This window comes from Thunnus thynnus, chromosome 21 (genome assembly GCF_963924715.1).
Source record: "Thunnus thynnus chromosome 21, fThuThy2.1, whole genome shotgun sequence".
NCBI classification, from domain to species: Eukaryota; Metazoa; Chordata; class Actinopteri; order Scombriformes; family Scombridae; genus Thunnus; species Thunnus thynnus.
This window is the reverse complement of record NC_089537.1, coordinates 21,251,077-21,270,481: the sequence shown is the minus strand read 5'-3', so window position 1 is coordinate 21,270,481 and position 19,405 is coordinate 21,251,077. Positions and strand designations below refer to the sequence as shown.

Genomic DNA, 19,405 nt, shown 5'->3' with positions numbered 1-19,405 from the left:
TAAATAGCGTTGTGTGCAGGAGAAGATGCTTCATGCAGGACAGATGCCTCAAAGATACTTTGTGAGGAATCAAAGGCCCCTCTGACCTTGTGAGGCAGCTGGATTTGCGAGATCACGTCATCACAGGATCATGCAAGAATCCATCTTGTCATGCCTCAAGTTATGTGCTTTTGTCCAAACCACCGGTGGTTTGGACCAATCAGCATCCTATGAGGATTCTCACGTGATCTCATAATCTTGCGCATCCAGCTGCCTCACAAGGTAAAACAGTGATAGACAGATGGTTCATCCAATCACCTGCTGGGTATTTTTTGAAAGTCTCTGTCCTTTCCCAAACAGTTTCCAAGGACAACTTCTCAGATGGTTCTGTGTAACAAACCATCTGGCACGGCAGGTTAAGGCCCCTCTGCTAGGAAAGAAACTTCTGTCATTCCTAACGGTTTCTTTCAACATGTGTCGCCAATCAAACAGTCCTCAGAACACCTTCTGTTTTCAATCCGATTCTTTGACAGGCTACTTGAAAAGTAAAAGGTCCTGAATGTTCCCTGTGGTGTGCGTGTGTGTGTGTGTGAGAGCATGGAATATGACAGGTTCCATTACCTTCAACGCTGCCCACCAGGGAATGCCCCATAGTTGCCCACAAGCTTCTGTTTCTACAGTAATACAGCTAAAGGCAGCCTGTCTGTATGTTCCTTCACGGCACAGAAACAGTGTGTCATACAAGCGAGAACAAACACCACCACCAGTTTTTACAGGCCTTAATGACACCAGAGTGAAACAGCTCTTACACAAACAGTTCTGAGGCTTCAGAGGAGACAGAGTTTACTGAAACCATTTTTCTGTGTAATGAAGTTGCATCATAACCTAAGCAGAAAACCAAAGACTTTTTTATGTACTTTGTTGCATGCTTCATGGTGACCTCAAACTCCACTGAAGTGTAAATAAAATGTTCAAGTAAAACATCAAGCTTGAGCTTTCACAAGGCGGTGAGTCATGGCACATGTGTAAGCTTGTTATCTTGATTGCTCCTCCTCATTTGTGGGGAAGTCCTCTCTTGCTGTCGCCTTCAGGGCTGTAGCTGGTCACAGGCAGTGTGTGATGCTCCATGGGTGGCGGGATGGGAAAGGGCCCCAGGTTAAACTGGCACAGGAAGAGCAGGCCTGTCAGAGGACAACTGTAGCCTAGTTAGGACTTTTTTTGGCCCAAAGAGACCTAATTGTGCACTGGGATTAGTGACATCATGGTAGATAAGCTGGTGGGCTGCTATGATCTTCCAGCTGATGATAGAAACAAATAAATAGCCACACAATCAATGATTTTCTCAATTATGTGACCTGTGACCCCATCTGATAATAGAGTAAGAAAAAAATATTTGATGAGAATTCTTGAATTTGGCATAGAAATCAGACCACTATGAAGACTAATATATAATAAGATGTATAATTATTCATCTCAGTTTAGGAGTTAATTAGATATGAATTCTTCTGCTTAGAGCTGGAATGTAAAGGGGGCGAATATATTATGTTTGTACTGCATTTATGTCCTCATACACCATGTTCACACTTGTTTGTCAGTGCATACAGTTTACAAGTACAGTTCACACTATCATGCATTTTGGGCTACACACTGATGGTTTGCATGGACCTTCACTGACATAGACAGATGACTAAATTTACATCATATCCGTCTGTGCAGATTGGAGACGCTATTTCTGCTGAATCCAGTGATTGAAGCAGAAGTGGCCTTGACCAAGAAAACCTGAGAAAAAACTGCATTGCACACAAGCCCACTCAACTTATTTCAAGAATTTACAAAAATCAAGTGTCATTTTTATTAATAACAATGCACCAACCTGCCTGAAGTCCAATTGTGTAGATTTAAATCTAAATATACATACTTCCACTTAGATGTATGTTTATTTGCAGTGGAGACTGTGCTTTTAACCATTTCAGGTAAAATCAATAAAAAAAGAAAAATATTTCTGATTATATGCTGTTTTGCCCAGTTGAAAAATAGATTGAATATTTTACCTGGCAAATCAAGACTGGTTACCTTGAAAAAGCTACATATTTCATGGTCAAGCAAAATGTTTCTTAAGATGAGATAAAATAAGATTTCATCAAATATTATGACTTCCTTGAATCACCCGTGCAGTGTACCTTCTTTCTTTTAAAAACACTACAACCATACAGCTTGAATCCATTTGATATCACTCAATACTTCCATACTATAAAATATGTGGGTTATAGGAAAAATGACATGTATACATTTATATGCAATGAAAAAAAGAGTCCCTAGAATTTATTGCAGTCTTAAAAGTTTGGTAGGCTTCATCCAACATCACATCCATGACTGCTGCTAAAGGTCAACTGGTGCGGCCTAAAACATTTTTTCTCAAATTCCACATAATATTTGGCTACTCAAAGTGCTTGGATTCCAGCTGAAGCTATATTTTGTCCCACTAAGAGGGAGATGAGGCCTCTCTCATAAACAAGCAGTACGCTCTCTCTGTTCCTCATCTGGTCATCTTTTCAGTAAGCCAGTTCATCTGTGACTCCTTTTGCCTCACAGCTGCACACACACACACACACACACACACACACAAGCCTATTCCACTTTCCATGGTCCAGAGAGTGAAAGACATTAGTCCTCCTCCTTCCCCTACCCACACATTACAGAGACCAGCCTCTGCTCAGACACACACTCACCAGATGTTGCCCAAAGCTTTGGGGAAGATCCTCCAGGTATGTGTATGTGTGTGTGTGTGTGTGTGTGTGCATGAGTTCATGTCAGCCTCCCACAATTGGCTTTTCTTGCGCATCTGCCAGGATTTATGACCACAGATTTTCCTACAACAGAGCCGGCTTCCTCTTTTAAATTCCCAGTGGGGCAGCAGATTGAGGATCAGAGGGAGAAGCAGGTTCTTCAACCCAAAACAGGTGACTCCGACTAAGGCCTCACCAAGCTGAAATAAAAAAAAAGTTATCTTCCATATCCCCAGACCTAAGCATTTTTATCTACCGGCAGTTCACACGAAGCCCATCTGCTTCTCATATCAACACACTTGCACTCGCCAACACAGGGGTCTACTGGTCTGGCCTGCAGGGGTCAAGAGGACAAAGTGGAGTAATGAAATCAAACTGGCCGAATGACAGAGTCTGCTGTTGATCACTGGAAATCACTGAAGGTTTTCATTATAAAGTATTATGATGGTGGGAATGCAAAAGGGGGATATTAAAGACTCAGTAGAGCTCTTTCAGTGTGAGTAATGATCGGACAGAGCGAGGCCAAAGACAGCTTAACTGTTCCCCCAGGCCTCAAAGTGTTAACGGTGCAAGCTGATACAGCAGAGTACCCACTAGGTAACATGCTGCGCTGTGTATCATACTGGGATGAAACCTATTGTGTTTTGATGGCTTTACATCACGTCTATAGATGTGTCAACTGGATTTATGTCTGCGATGTCAGTTTTGTGATGATGTTGTTGTACATGAGAATATCCTGTCTGTATTTCCACAAATCACAACGGAAATATAGCAAGAAAATTAACATTTTAGTACCTATCAAAGCTAAAATATTTCTTCATACTATACGGTATCTGTTGTCATAAATATGTCTAAACCTGGAGATTTACTGGCATTATAATACTCTTTGATAAGTTAACTTTATAGCTTAAAACACTCCCATATTCTTCAAATATACTACACAAAACTGAAACCAGCTTTGTAAATAACAAAAGAATATCATCAACATATAATGAAATAATGTGAGATGTTTCATGCACTTTAAATCCTATCAAGATAACACAGGGCTCCATTGCAATTACAAACAAAAGTGGTAAATGATGACATCCTCATCTTGTGCCACTTAAAAGGAAGAATTCTGTCTATAAAAACATATAGTTTTAAGCTTATACTTTGTAACCAGGGTGAACGCTGAAACACTGCTGGTGGCTTCTAAAAAGCATATGACTGTAAAAGGCAGACTGGACCAAACACAGGATCATTTCTCTCCATTTGCTCTATTGACACTCAATCAAAGGTAATATTGAAGGAAATGGACCGTAGCTCGGCAGGGATGTTCAGAGTTGAGTTAAACTCCCCCCTGAGGTATTATTCAGGGTTAAGGCCTCTCTCTGTCCTTTCACAGTCTGGGCGAATTTCCAGTATTCTCCCTCTTCACCTTAATTTTATCCTTATCCCCAAAGGTGATATATACACGAGTGGATGTCTTTATCCCTGATGCATGTGCTTTCTAGTATATTTCCTCTCTGACCAGACGGATCCTTTTAAAGACCTCTCCCTTCCTCAGGATGAAGACAGATTTGGCAGGAGTTCTGTGATGCTGGGCCAGCGCGGCCCTTTCTAAAACCTGACTTTCCCCGGGAGTTGCACATTATAAATTTGACTATTGTCTTTATCACCCATCAGAGTCATCACAGGATGTTATTAGAAGTTAAGCCAGCTCAAGGCAAAACCTCCCGGCCAGGCGTTACAGTGACCTATCAAGAATGGAGATTAAAGAGATGGGGAGACAGGGAAGGTTTAATCTCACATTTTCACAGCCGCTTCAACACATGTGAGAGCCACATTTTGAACTAGTGCCAATATAGCTGTAGCTGTTGCAGAGGTTTAGTTTTTGGGTGCAAACTTGATTCAACATTGGTTCAGTTGTGAGAGGAACTGTTGAGAAATTCCTGATTTTTTTAAAGTTTATTTTTAGCTGTTGAAGGCATAAGGAAGAATCTGGCAACCAGATGACTAAAAGACAAGTTATTTAGTTAAAGTATGCCATCTTACTGTAGTTCAACTAACTACATGTAGTTCTGAAAGATAATAACCAATTTGAACTGTTTCATTTTGAATTTTGAAGTCAGCAATATCATAAACTGCAGTATGATAGCAAAATAAGATATTCATTACTTTCCTTAAATGATCTCACTAGTGTGTTATCAGTAAGAGAAACCTTTTGTGAATGTTGAAGAGAGACAATCAAGGGAAATTATTGTTACAAGGATTGAAACTACCCTCAATTTATTCTTTGAAAAAAGTTGATATTGTATGTACAGAGAATGGCAGAAACAGTCCTTAATGATACACTGTTGTAAAAAGGAAAATTGCACTGTGCTTACATATTAGTCACCACCATAGTACCATATTGTGGATAATAAAACACAATGAGGGATGGTCATAAAAACACAATGAAACAACAACAATATATTTCTCATTTCTCCCAGGATAAAAAAAAAAAAAAACAATCCCTTGAAACAATAGCTTTATGGGAAGAAACCATGTGTTACAGAGGCGGCCCACAAACATTAATTACACAACACAAATAATAAACGTGAAATTATGGGATATTATCAAATTTGCATATGAGGGGGGGGGGGGGACTCGTTAGATTTTGCAGGCACTTGAACCCTTCCCCAGTTCATGATGAGACACATACAAATGGAAACATCAGTTGAAATAGCTGCTGTAACCTTCCTCCACACACGCACCCGTACACACACGCACACACACACACACACACACACACACACAAACTGCCACTTTCACCCTAACAAACCAAACCCAGTCTAACTCTGCCCCAGAAAAAAACAAACAAACAAACATGAAACTCGACAGACAGAAGAAGGATGAAAATGAAGAGAAGAAGAAGAGACTGCAAAAGTGAGAGCAGCCTTTTCCGTAACCTCCTATTTGTACTGCAGACCCAGAGGAATACTTGTGATTACTCCATTGACTGAATCATCTGCAAGGTCAGGTCTCCCATCTTCTCTCCCTCCTACTCCTCTGCTCTTCTCCCACTCAGCAGCCAAGTGGTTCATACGCATGGCTGCCAAGACATATTCATAGACATATTGGAGCATCCAGTAACTGGCAGCATTCACAGACACTTAAACACATGTCCACCTACACACATGCACGCTGGAACATTGGTGGATGAACAAACATACAAGTATTTTACATCTCCTTGTATTGTATGTGTGAGGAAGCACAAACACAGATACCAGCATCTTTTTTTCTTTTAATTGTAAGAACCTCTCATAGAATCTCAACTACAATATTTCTCTAGATCCTACTAGTAGCCTACACTCTACGTCTAATAGTAACCATGATCTTAATTCCAGTTTTAATCTTAAACCCAGGAGTTCATTTGGCTCAGAAATAACTTCCCTCAAAGGTTTAAAAATGAAACAGAGAAGGAAGAAAACGTCACCATTTTTGGTACGGACTTCTGCTTGTTTACAACACTGGAAAATTAAATGTATGTTATATGGTATGTTTAATTTAAACAACTATGAATAACTATGGATGAACCATGAACAACTGTAAAAATCGGATCAAGTAAACAAAAAGTCATTTAATTTTGTAAATCTGTTAATTCTTTGAACCTTAAAGGTACAGTTCAACATTTTGTTCTGGTCTTTGTGCTAAGCTAAGCTAAGCTAACTGGTTGCTGGCTGTTGCCTTACAATTACTAGACAAATAAACACACTGTTTCTCAGCAGGGAAGCAAGTAAGCATAATGTTCCATTAATACTTGACCTAAAATGAATCTAAACCTTATTTTAACCTTGAAATCAAAAACTACTCCTCAGATTTGCCCTTCAAGAAAAAGGCCTTCCATTGCACAAAAGTCCTCGCTCTCATCTGAAACTCATGCTCTCCTTCTCACAAGGATGCAAGTACAAGAACACACACTCACACACACACACACACACACTTTTAAAAATGCACCACTAATTATTGATTGAAAAGCTCCCGAGAGGTTTTCTATCAATGGACATAATCATGAAAGGAAAACAAAATCAGCTCCATTGTATCGGGGCGATAGATAGGCAGTCCCACACTGAGGCCACCCACTGCAGAGCTGATATGGTTTCCCGTGTAACCACCCCGATGAAATATTCAGCAAGGAACAGCTCAGGCTCCAGCGGGTTTCAGTTATAGCCAAATCATTCTAGGCGAGGTCGGGGCCATAGCCTCACCGGAAAGGTCGCTGTTTCTTCCTCCTCGCCACGCATGACAACAAACACACACGCATAAAGGGGTCTATTCATTTATAATGAGGTACAATAATTAATAGCCCAGACCTGACCCCGTTTATACTGCTGGATTCCCTGGGTGGGCGGGCAGGGTAGGAACAAAGGAGATCTAAAGCTGTTTTGCTTCATGGAGAGTGCCGTATGGTGAGGGTGACAATGTGAAGAGAAAAAAAATGCAGATAAAGCAGCCAGCAGAGGGGAAGAGAGAATTTAGGATTATCATACTGAATACAAGAGAGGGTTGGAAGGAGGATACACACTCTGAGTATCTGAAACCGAAAAGGGATGTTTCTCTGAAGTGAAGGGGGGGGGTGAGGGGTGAGCCGTCATGCCAAAAACCCCAAGCTGTGACTCCACAGTTCACACAAGCTGCTTAACCTCCACACACTCACATACACTTACGCACACACGTACATTAACACATAGTGCTTGACAAAGTCCCCATGAATAGCAAAACTCCAAAAAAAAAAACAACCTGGGCCGTGTCTTGTGCTTGGGTTTATGATGTTTAGGTCAGACTGCTGGCAGATGTAGCGATGCAGCAGTGGCCTGGAAACGTATTGCCTTCTGCTGTGATGTCTGCTGTGTGGAATGTGTCAGATGGATGGGTCAGAGCTGCAGATCATGAACAAAAAAAAATGGGGCTGCTGCCTACAAAATGTGAATCATCAATAGACTAGAAGGCACTTATACACATAGATGCTAAACAATAAACATCTCAAACCTTTCCTTTTTCATAAAGCTAAAAAGGATCATGATTCATATCATTAAAAATCTTTTTTTTTTTTAAATATTAACATTTTATATCAACATTCCCATAAAAATCTTTGTATCTCAGCATTTTTAAAAAAACAGATTAATTGCTTTCTTTGTATAATTCCCTGTTCATCTCCCAAAACATCCTCTTTCCAGTTCCTTGTCGCTCTCTCAGGAATAAAACGGCCTCCCTTTCTCTGAGCTGTGATGCCTGCTGAGCTTGGCCAGTTGAGAAGGGGACGGGGGTACGTCCTGTCTGTAGGGGCCCTTGGATTGAGGTGGGGCCTGCACTGGCACAGAGCTTGGGGCCTGAGTGTGGTCGTAGGTGCTGCTGCTGGGGGTTTCGAGTGGAGGAAGTGGCCTGCCCTTGTTGGCCTCCTGCTCTCTGCGCCTCTGCTCCTGCCTTAGCAACTCCTGAGTCTCTAAGAGGACACGGGCATTAAAGCTGGACGCTCCCAGGTAGCCATTACGTGATCCGTGGCTGCCGGAGTGGCGAGGGTTTTCCTTGGCGGCTTGGAAGCCCTCTGCTGGCAGGTACACCTTGTCCCATGAGTCCTGGGATGCCGTGCTGGGGTTCTTTCGAGGTTGCCTAAACACACAGAGACAGGTAAAGAGGTCAATCGTGCTGTTGAGTCACCTTAAAAAGGACCTGAATCTAAAGGGAAAAGAAGAGAATAGCAGTTAACTCTGCTCAGAAAAGATAGCTTTTTTCTGCAGCGGCCCCTGGGTCAGCACTATTGAAGGTGATTTCAAAAGAAACTGCACTTCAGCAGAGTGTGGCCATTTTCACATTTTGTCAGATGAAAAGGGGATGTGGTAGTGGCATCGCGTTAAAAAAACTGAAAGCAACACGAGTGGAGCAAAGAGGGATGTGTTATAGCCTCCTGCATGATTACACTGAATCCAGTGACATAAAGACTGAGACATGAAAGAGACAGGAAACAAATGGAGGAAGCCTGAAACACCCACAGGACTATTAGTTCCACATTGTAAACAAACACAAATGTTAAAACCTCCTTGAGAAAAATAGCTGCTTTCATCCATTTAACTCCTTTTTGGAGTTGCAGACGGGTGCACTTACAGCACAGACACAGTAATGGCAGGCCTCACGGCGTTAACCGCCTTCTATTCGTCCTCGGTCCGCCTGCCAGCCCCTACACTGACAGGACGGCCCAAGATACAGACACGTATTATCTCTCATACAAAAAACAAACAAAACACACATGCATGCCTCCCGCCACGCATGCTCCCCTTTCCAGAAATTGGCCCTGGAAAGCTGTCATTGGGATTTGCCAGGTCTTTGGGTAAAGTGTTAAGTCTGCTCCTCCATTATTAGGATCCATTAAGGCCGACGTGCGATGGAAGACCTGTGACAGTGTCTTTTACGTCAGGGGTGCTAAGAGAAATCCCATTCACACCTCACTGACCCGCTGTGTGCTTAAAAGGCTTCTGAGTTCACAGCATACAAGGCTGCAGAGGGTAACAGGAGCCCGGCATGCTTTTAGACCAAAGCGCCTGCACTTCTTATCTGGTGGCTCTCATTCCAGAGAGGCTGAGAGGAACAAAAGATAGAATAGGCTACTTATTGTTCAAAGCGCTCATGTTTTCCGACAAACTGCTGTTTTTTTAAAACTGAAACTTAAAATAAGGTAAATGGATCTGATTTCTTATTCTGTATGTACTGAAATATTGAGAGAAAATGACTTGCCAAAAGTAAAAAAAAAAAGCCCTTCGGAGCTACAGCGGCTACAAAGGGGGACCACATGGGGACCGCAAGAACTGTGATAGGCTGCTTGTGTTTTCTGCAAGTCTGTGATGGCGGTGGAGATTGTTGATAGTGAAGATAAATGTTGAGGAAGTTGAAAGAATTGAGTAAGAGTTGAAAGATTGAGTAATCTGCTGCTTTTCAGTAACACACATCTAACACAGTCACCTTCACTCCAAACCTTCTGCTCGCTGCGATTGCTGCTCTGTATGAATGAACATAAACATACTGATTGCACAGCAGCAGTCTCCTATTCAGTAACACGGAAGTGACCCCGGTTCTGTAAGTCCATGCAAAACCCACTGTTGCTCTCTATCATGAAGTATATGAAAACATTTAACAAAGTTACTGCAGGGAATATAATTAAAGCTTAATATATCTTGATGCGTTTAGTGTTACTGTGGTGATATCAACAGGTGTAATGCGATGTGATGCTTGTACATTAACTGCATTGTAATACTATAATATAGTATTTTCCTACTTCTTGCCATTTTATTCAGCTCTCCCTTGCACAATCTCTATGTATAATCTCTAATGAGAATCCCACACTGCTAATAGAAGGCCTTGTGGTCAAGAATATCTAAGGGGAGGGGAAGCGCTGACGCACATGACACTGAAATGTGAGTATGTGTGAGCTTTGCTTTACATTTATGCATGTGTGGACAAATGTGAATGCATTTATGTACTGTACTCGCAACACAAGCGCATTATCTTGTTCCGCCCTGCGTATGTGTGTGTGTGTGCATGCGTGTAGCTCATGTGTAAATATGAGGGTAATTGGCGGCGGAGCAGATGTAGGGACAGACTGCAGAGAGAGCCCCACCACATGCTCCATATCTGGGTTTTGCTGTCTGGGCGAGCCGCCATGCATTTACACCCCGGCTTGGCTTACAGAGCAGCCAGCACCGCTCATGAGGGAGCCGCTTGTTCAGAAACCTGGGACGCCTGTTGCATGAGGCAGCGATCTGCGTTTTCCAGAATTACCTTTTAGTTTTCTAAAGTAGATAAGTGAAGAAGGGAGATTTAGGGGCGAAGTCGGCGGCGGCGATGAGAAGAGAGCAAAGATGGCATTGTTCCACGGGAATGTATTCGTGATTGATGCATCGGGGGAACTAGTTCTCTTATCACCTCTACTCCTGTGCCAGAATATGTCACAAAGTAGATTAGTTACATTTACAGAGGGAGGGGATGGGAAAATACATCATGCCAAAGAGTGGGATAAATTTAGAATGACAGAACATAACAAACAAGGCCAGGAAGTTGGCTCGCAGAAAAATTTGTGGCCGCTGTGTGTTTCTTTAAAACAGCTGGGAAGAATCAGAGTTTATGAGAAGGAGGAGAATGCACACACACACACACACACACACACACACACACGTACAGACACAAAATGATTGGGAAAAAACCAAAATGCATGCAATGGGCAATGGAACAATCATTCCTATACTGTACAAATAAATTGTCTACAAACCTGGAATAATGTTTTCTTTATGGTGTGGAACAATGTTGTTTTGGCTGAGGAATGTAAGAGCTGCATGGGTAGATGGGCGAGCTACTGGCTGTTCACTCAGGCCACTGTTAAGAACCTTATCTTGACTGCATTCATGTGTGTGTTTGTGTGTGTTTTTTGTGTGCGAGTGTGTCTCTTTCAGGCTAATCAGTGGTCTGTCTTTCCTACTAACACACTCGTTCCTCTCCCGGCCCCTCTCGCCCTCCACTGCCTGTCACTGCTAATCCTGCTCCGACAACAAGCCTTCATTAGTGCTCCTCCAATCCTCACATCCCAGACACTGAGCTTAGCCTGGCCGTCATCAGATAACCAGCTACCATGGCTTCTTCTGGAAGCTCTTTGGGAAGGAGTTTTTTTTTTTTTTTTTTGTTGAGCGGAATGTCCCCTTTTGGCTGAACGGATGACTGCTCAGGCTTCCTGTTTTGGAAGAGAAGGAAAGGATGAAGGGCTTCCAAAAGAGAGGTGGTTGGAGTTAGAGGGAATTGTGGTTATTAATCTGGGGATGTAAGACTTTAGTTCTTTAATGAGGAGCCGTGCCGAGACACGAGATCTGAAAAGCCTTAGCCGGGGTCAAATGTCAAACCTGAGCTCATGCGACTGTTTGCTAAAAGACGCTATGAGATTATGAGAGGAATGCATATCAAAGGCTATCCTCGCCGGGCTTTTTGGGCCGGCCAGACCGACTTTCCCAAGAGAAGCAACTCGCTGAGATGGGAGGGTTGGAGGCAACTGTCACATCACATGAGATGCCAGCAGATAACACCTATGAAGGGAATCTATAGATTGGCCTGGCTCATACAGACCACATTGATTATACGTCCATGTGGACCACAAATCCATAGCCATAGACAGGAACATGTTTTAATCGACCCGACTGTGGCTGTTGAGAGACAGCAGAGCAAAGGAGGATGGCTATGAAGAAATGATTGCTGTTTGTGCAGAGAGAGATTGAAATCACAAGAGAGCAGACTTACTCTGGCCAAGAAAATGAAAAGACCACACACACATATACATATACACATTAAGTGTTCTGTCATTGTTTAAATTGGCAAAGCAGCAAAACTTAAATAAATCAGACTTCACTCCAACTTCCCTCCCAACACTTGAGAACATAATGTACATTTCATATTATGAAAAACTCACACTAGATTATTTTCAATGTGGAAATATTTAACAGGGAGTGAAAATAACGTTTATTGTTACTAATTTTAAATCCCTGTGTCAGTCAAAGTGTAGAATTAGTGCCTTTAGTGACTTTCTCTTTCAGTGTGTAAAGCTTAAAATGTGGGAATTTTCCACCAGCATTGGTTGGCTTTGCAATTTGCATTGACTACAGTACGATTAGAGAGCTTCAGAGGATTGGTAAAGATACTTCACGGAGTGATGGCAGGAAATGCAAATACTGATACTAAACTCTTCTCCCCCCCGAGGCCTCCAGATGTAAGATATGGTAAGCTTTATTGGCATCTCTTTGACAAATATGCAAAAGAATCGAAACAGGGGAATGGAGAACATTAAGAGCAGCAGTTGTAGCTCTGAACTCAAGATGTGTAAGGCGAGAGATTGGCAAGAAAAAATTCCTTTTAAAAACACGTTTTGAGAGGGAGTTGGAGAGTGGGGAAGATGTCTGTGACAAAGTCACCACTTCCTCAGGGTCAACATTGACTTAATGAAGTTGAATATCAGTCAAATAATTTCAAGCGATCATATTAAATGATTATATTCAAAGAGTTTTGCAAAGAATCATTTAAATGTCTGGAGATGAGTTGAAAGTGTCTTTGTGGTGATTGACTTTGAGGGTAACCAAAGAGATACGCCGAAGAAAGTGTGGAGGAAAAGGAGTAAAGGCACAAATATGAGGAAAAGAAATTGACAGGAATAAAAAAAAAAAAAAAAAGTCAAATGAAGAGGTCGAGAAAGGGCAGCAAGAACGTGATAAGTCACAGAGAGGCACAGGCACAAACAGACAGGCAGACAGATGGAATACAGAAAGGACAGGAAGAAAGATGTCTCACCGTGGTAGGGAGCTGTACTGTCTCTGAGCTTGTTGGAAACCATCTCTGTCGTCTTGCTGCTGTTTCTGGACCTGAGTATCCACGGTTACTGAATGCCGTCCGGTCGCCGTCTCCGTCCCGTTGTTAGCCTGTAACATTAACCAAATTACACAAGTCAAGACACACACAGCAACAGACAGTAGCATCAGAAGAAATGGTTGACATATTCTGTCTTTGGACACAGTGGTTACCCACAAACCAAAACATGCTCGCACAAATCTGCGAAAAGAGAAAACATTCACACGCTCATATACACACATACACACACTTAGATGATGGATTATAATTCCCACAGCGCAGCAGGTGGGATGACAGTGTGATGCCTCCTGTGTGTTGGGCTGCCCCCAGGGAACAGGTAGTTAGTGAGTGTGATTCCATAATGACAATAGCAATGAAAATGCACCTGTGCCAGCGGACAAAAAGTCCCCTGATGATTGTGTTCATGCAGATATTACGATTCTTCTATACACCAGAAGTGTCTAAGATGATGTTAACTAGTCTTGGGTGTGCTGACCATGTAACAAATACATTATAATAACTAAATATAGCTGAAAATACAATTGGCTCATGTGGTTGGATGTCTTTGATGTCATTATGACTTGTGATTTGCTCTGATTTCGTTTATATTTCAATGACTTTGGCATGAAGCGTTCTTCCTTCTAAAGGATTTTGAATGCATTTCTCATTACAGTCAAACTGTGTGCTGGCCAATTACTGTTGCGCCTTCTTCTCTGGATTTTCTGTTAATGACTTTCTGTTGATGGAGCTGTTTTTGTCTGTTCAACTGTAGCGGCTATCACTGCATATGCTAGCAACTCTGTTTTCTTTTTTATTAAAACACCAGTTTGTGCGCATCAGAAAGCTGTTCCCCTGAAAGAAAAGTGTGTTAAGAATAGCAAGTATAAAGGTTTTTCATGAAAATTCAAACAGTTTTCATAATGTGCTGTGTATTTGCGAACAAAGTAAGCACCACCAGTGTGCTGGAGACATAAGATATAGATCAGTATTATGTATGCTTCATTTCACAGATTTGACTACACAGCAGGAACCCCTACCAGTGTGTATGTGTGTTTGTTGTCTGATCATCAGAGGGGTTGACATGGAGATATCATCTCCCTCAACACCAGGCACACTGCTAACGAGCTGGCTGATGAAAGAACATGACAAGCCAATTAAACAGAGGCGAGCTGAGGTGTCGCGAGCGTGGCTTGACCAAGTGTCAGTTTTCATAAGGCTAGGATGGGAATGTGGTGGACAGGTGGGATTGCGGATAGAAATTTTTGCTAAAGATGGAAATTATTTTTACTGTTTTACCAGCAAGCTGAATTAAAAAGAAACTTATCAGAACCTCTAAATAATCAGTGTTTGAAAGTTTGGGAGAGATTTTCTTGAATTTGGTGTTTATGTGTCTGTGGGGAAGAGGTAATAGTACATGACAGAGTGGATTGATGGGGTAAAGGTGTGTTGATGGATGGAAAGGCTGTCAGCGAAAACATCAACTTGGAAACATCTTGTGTTCTTGAAATGGTTGCTTTCCTCCTCACTTGGACAGCTGCAATAACAGCACAATTACATTTCACTCAGCGTCAATACCATGTCCTTTCTCAAGCCCTCCAAGTCCTAAAAACACAACAGTTTTCCACGTGGGTGAAGTGAATTGGACTCATATGTTTCAGGTTTCGCTGAAACAACACGTTTCCCCCAGCCTGGAAAGTGCATAGCACATAAACGAATATCAGATGAACTGTACGGGAAAAGGAGAAATTATTTGACTGTGGTGGTGAGAAAATAATTAGTCACGCACACTGACGGCTTTTAATGTGATTCGAAAGGAAGTGGTGAGGAATCCGGAGGTGCTTGACGCTTCGGTTTAAAACTGAAGGGTTGAGTTGGATGACGCCATGCCAAGAGAAATGCATGAGAAATAGCCAGGAGAGAAAATCAGTCAATGTAATGGCATTAGGCAGGGAAGGAGAATCAGATTATTCCATGTTAGGCCTGGAATACAATGCCATATAAAACATGACATTTGTTGAAATCGAATCAAAGAGACGTCCATGTTCGTTTTTATCCAATAATGTGAAAAATGATGTCGATACGGCACGCTTTTATCTCTCCCTTGTTTCCTTGGTGGTGTCAGACAAAGTGTCAGACGAAGCATGGAGAAGAAAAAAAAAAAAAGACTTCCCCACCTGTTTAAACATAGGAGCGTTCACAGACGGTGAGCTGGGACGGGGGGGGGAGGGCATAATTATGAAAATTATTTGCAGCTATCAAAAATCCGGCAACAGGAACACAGCTGGGAGGGAGCCTGGTTTTAAAAGTTCAAAACACAAGCAAGACAGCCAAGGTGTAATATTTCTTGGTTCAGAGCTGGTCACAGACCTTTCAGATATCAAAGCAGGTTGCTGCAATGGGTCAGCACTAACATATGGCTTCACCGCCCACACTCCTCATGATGCTATGTTTGTAGACCACATAGGAAACAGTTTGGAGAGAGCACCCGCGCTGTACACAAACAGACATATGGAAGGCATTTAAGCTGCTAATGGGCAGACAGAACAAGAAGAAAGTGAGAGAATGGTAGTGAAACACCACTTCCTGACAAAAGCCCAGTTGGATAATGATTCTCTCTTAAAGTCTTTGCACCGACCCAATTCCGCCAATTTATTATAAACAAGCCCAGTCCATTTGTGGTCGCCGGGGTGTGTAGCTCCGGGCGAAGTATCCATCCGAGAGCAAGCAGTGTGGTCTGCCGTTTCCCAGTGCCTGGCCCAGGAAACCATGGTGAATGGGAGGGTGGTTTGGTTATCTCTTTATCGCTTCAGGACTCCACAGCACGCACGGAAGGCAGAACAAAATCTTGGAGTCTCATTTTTTTTGCAGTACAGATATCTGTGTGGGGTAATAGTACTGAGAAATATTATCACGCCCACATAAGAGAAGTGTAATCGTTTTGTTCTCCTCTCCCCCCCTCTATCTTATCTGTGAACAGATATAGTTTCTAAGTGAATTGAGCTCAATAAAATTGCTGGATGTGTAGGCATGCGTACATCTGTGCGCGCTTGTGAGTGCAGATGTGTGTTTTATCTGTGATTTGGCAGCAGGGCTGAACAGAGCAACGATAATGTTCTTGCTATGTGAAATCCATTCCACACTCACACGTCTTTATAATTAAGTTTGTGTTTGTGTGCTGTTCTTTCACATATGTAGTGAAGTCTTAAAGCTTGTTGCGGATGTAATCATACAAACAATAAACACACTTGCTGCTTGCACAACATTGAACAGCACTGTCCATACTTAACCCATGCAGCCATGACAACCAGCGCTAGCATAGTTGAGAAGGAGCTCAAAGGAGATCATAAGCATCATAATCGATGTAGTAGTAGGAAGAGGACTCTGATATCCAAGTCACCAAGTTTGAAATGCATCTTGAAGAAAGAGAATCTTCTCATCGCTCTGAGAAAGCCGAGTCTCACAGAGATAATCAAGAGTGGCAAAAGGATTTCTCTGCTGCTTTCTATATGTTAAGGTGCTTCTTCTACAAGGTTGCCTTTAAACACTTCCATCATTGTAAGACATCTGATATGTTACAATATTTTTGAGAATGTGTGTTTGTGTTTCAGTGTTTAACATAAAAGAATCATATTATTTTTGAATTTTTTATCTCAGTACTGCTACAGAAGTGAACATACAGTCCTGCATGGTAGCAGCCGGGGGCTCCTACACTGTCATGGCACAGAGCTACGTTGTCTTAACTCTGACCCATAGCTTCTGGGAAGTCAAGTGACTGCGGCTAAAAGAGGTTTATGCTTCACATGATCACATAGGAAATAGTTGGCTGTACACAAAAAAACACTCACCGAAATGAAAGCACCATATAGAGTAGCCCGAGTTTGCATAAACTCAACAAATGGTTGTAGACACATGAATCCTGGTAGCAGCAGATAGCATGATAATAAAATCAAAAGAATTCACATAAATAAGGGCTTTACAAGCTGCTGTTGGTGTGTTTGATCCAAAGTGCCAGCATGGTGCTCACGCTCCTCTGTGTGGTCATGCTCATTGGAGCTCCAACCCAACAGCACAAATTGATTTTATTGCTGCAGACAGAGAGCGAGAGAGAAAAAGGCAACTCTTTGGAAAATACATAGCGCTTTATGATGAACATCTGGAAATCCCCTCTAGCAGAGCAGCAGGGAGGGAGAGAAAACATGCCAGCTCTAATTGTGAGTGTTGGCTTGGGGGCTTCATGATAGACAGGGCTTCTAGTGTCCTGGTCATTATTCCATTAAGGAGGAGCCGGGGTTCGAGGACTGACCTCGGCACTGTCATTACAGGCGTTCACAGCAGACATACCTGAGCTCAGTCTCCCAACACCCCAGAGACAAGCCGGGGTCAAACCCACAGAGAGGGAGCCTCACACCTCTTGCTGCCCCATGTGCTCTTTTCTGTACCTGTTCCTCATTATGGTGATCATTTTCTACCACATTTCCCCCCTTAAAGTGAAACATCTTTAAGGGGGTAATGTGTTACAGCAGGTTGTTTACACTGAGTGGAAGAAGATGCATTGCTGGCAATATAGTTGGACAGTTGGTTTGACCTGTGATCACAGAAGGTGACCACAGACAAAATAAATAAATATTTGTTTAGTTTTAAAATGTATTCTTGAACTTGGAAACAGTGTAACAATTTCAATTCTAGGTCCATTTAGTAGCTGATCTGGAGCATTCAATCATATTACTAATTGGAAATTTGAACATCAACATTTGCATTACAACTGGGTAGGCTGTATCATGCAATATGATTGAAGATCAAGAAAAGATCCTAAATGGACCTTGAGGTGAGATTCTTTTGTCAACTTCTGTTTCCAAGGTCAAGAATTAGCTTTGAAACTCAGCTTTTAAACCAACAACAACAAGCAGCCCTTAAAGTGCTAAAAAAAAAGAACATTTTAACATCTACATTTCCATGAAACCTGGATAGATCATGTGATATGATTGAGAGCATCCCAACAGCTACCAAAAGGACCAAGAGGTGAGATTGTTTTGACATTATTACTTTCATCACTTTTTAAATGTCAGGATATGTGATTGAGTAAATCTCGGGTGGTGCTGTTTGTTTTGATCAACAGTATACAGTAAAAATATTACACCACATGTCACATTTTGAGAAGCTATGAAGCAGCTGCTTCTGTTCTGGCTTGTAGAATCTGCGTGGAAGCCATTACAATACAACCTTGAGTTCTCAGGGACAATGTACATCAATGTGAAGCTCTGCAGACTTTGATGTGGTAGGCATTTAACTGCCTTCTCAAACATCATGCCTTTTCCTGCTTCTATTCACTGAATGTTTTGATTTACAAAAAAAAGTAGAGGTCATAGAGGTTTCGCTTTCATCACCGTGGACAACATTCAGCAATGACACGGAGCAAAATACACTGTAAAAGAGAAAAATATATCCATTTCTGCACATAAAGTTGTCTTAATAGGTTGGAATGCAATGAAGGCACAAGGTTATGTTTTTCAATGTGGGTCAAAAGATCTTCTAAAAACGCTGGTGACGTCATGCTACCAACTCACAGTTGGCAGCAACAAGTTCAGGTCAGTTTTTTTGAAAGTCGTATAGACTTTTCTGTTTCATAATCAGTTTAAAAATATACAGCTAAGAGTTTGTTTCTCTGGTGTATTTTTACCTCTTGGCCCAGCCTTTGCATGTACATCTTTGAAGGCTTTTGTAATTTCTCTTTTCTTCTTTTCACAAACAAATCAAATGGCAGATGCGTCACCCCATATTTGTCCCTCTTCCTTTTCTGTCAACATTTTTTTTCCATATCAAAATGCTTGCTCCATACAACTCAAATAGAGCCATATTCATTTTGCTTTTGGATGACACTAAGACAGGATTTCCCTCGAGTTCCTCTAATCAGTGTCAGCACATAACATGGGTACGGCTGTATCTTTCCTAACAAGCTCTGCCATTGTGAATCTTTCTACGCAGGACTAAAATAACATGAAAGAGAACTAATAAAATAGACTTCAATACTCAGGGGCTGGCCCTGTATCTTATTACCAGTGGAGTAGCGGGGGTATGCTCAACAATGTCAACAATCACAAGCAATTAGGAGCTCAGAGTCTCAGAGAGAAAGACGGAGACTGCTTAGCGCTGAACAAACAAACATCTCATTTTGACAGCGAGAATGGGAAGAAGGAGAGAGATTGAGAAAACAGTGGAGAAAGATGACCGCTTTCAGTGATTTTCAACCATCA

At 41.9% G+C, this 19,405-nt stretch overlaps 1 protein-coding gene across 7 annotated transcripts in view; it reads right to left on the bottom strand.

Moving 5' to 3' along the window:
- Window positions 1-5,007: 5,007 nt before the first annotated feature.
- Window positions 5,008-19,405, bottom strand: part of LOC137173071 (partitioning defective 3 homolog) — a 355,263-nt gene continuing 340,865 nt past the window's right edge. For all 7 annotated transcript variants that reach the window (XM_067577768.1, XM_067577762.1, XM_067577765.1 and 4 more), the window contains 2 exons: window positions 13,098-13,225; window positions 5,008-8,396 (listed from right to left, as the gene is read on the bottom strand). In XM_067577768.1, coding sequence (XP_067433869.1) covers window positions 7,979-8,396; window positions 13,098-13,225 — 546 coding nt within the window. In that variant the 3' untranslated portion in view covers window positions 5,008-7,978. The remainder of the gene's footprint in view (window positions 8,397-13,097; window positions 13,226-19,405) is intronic.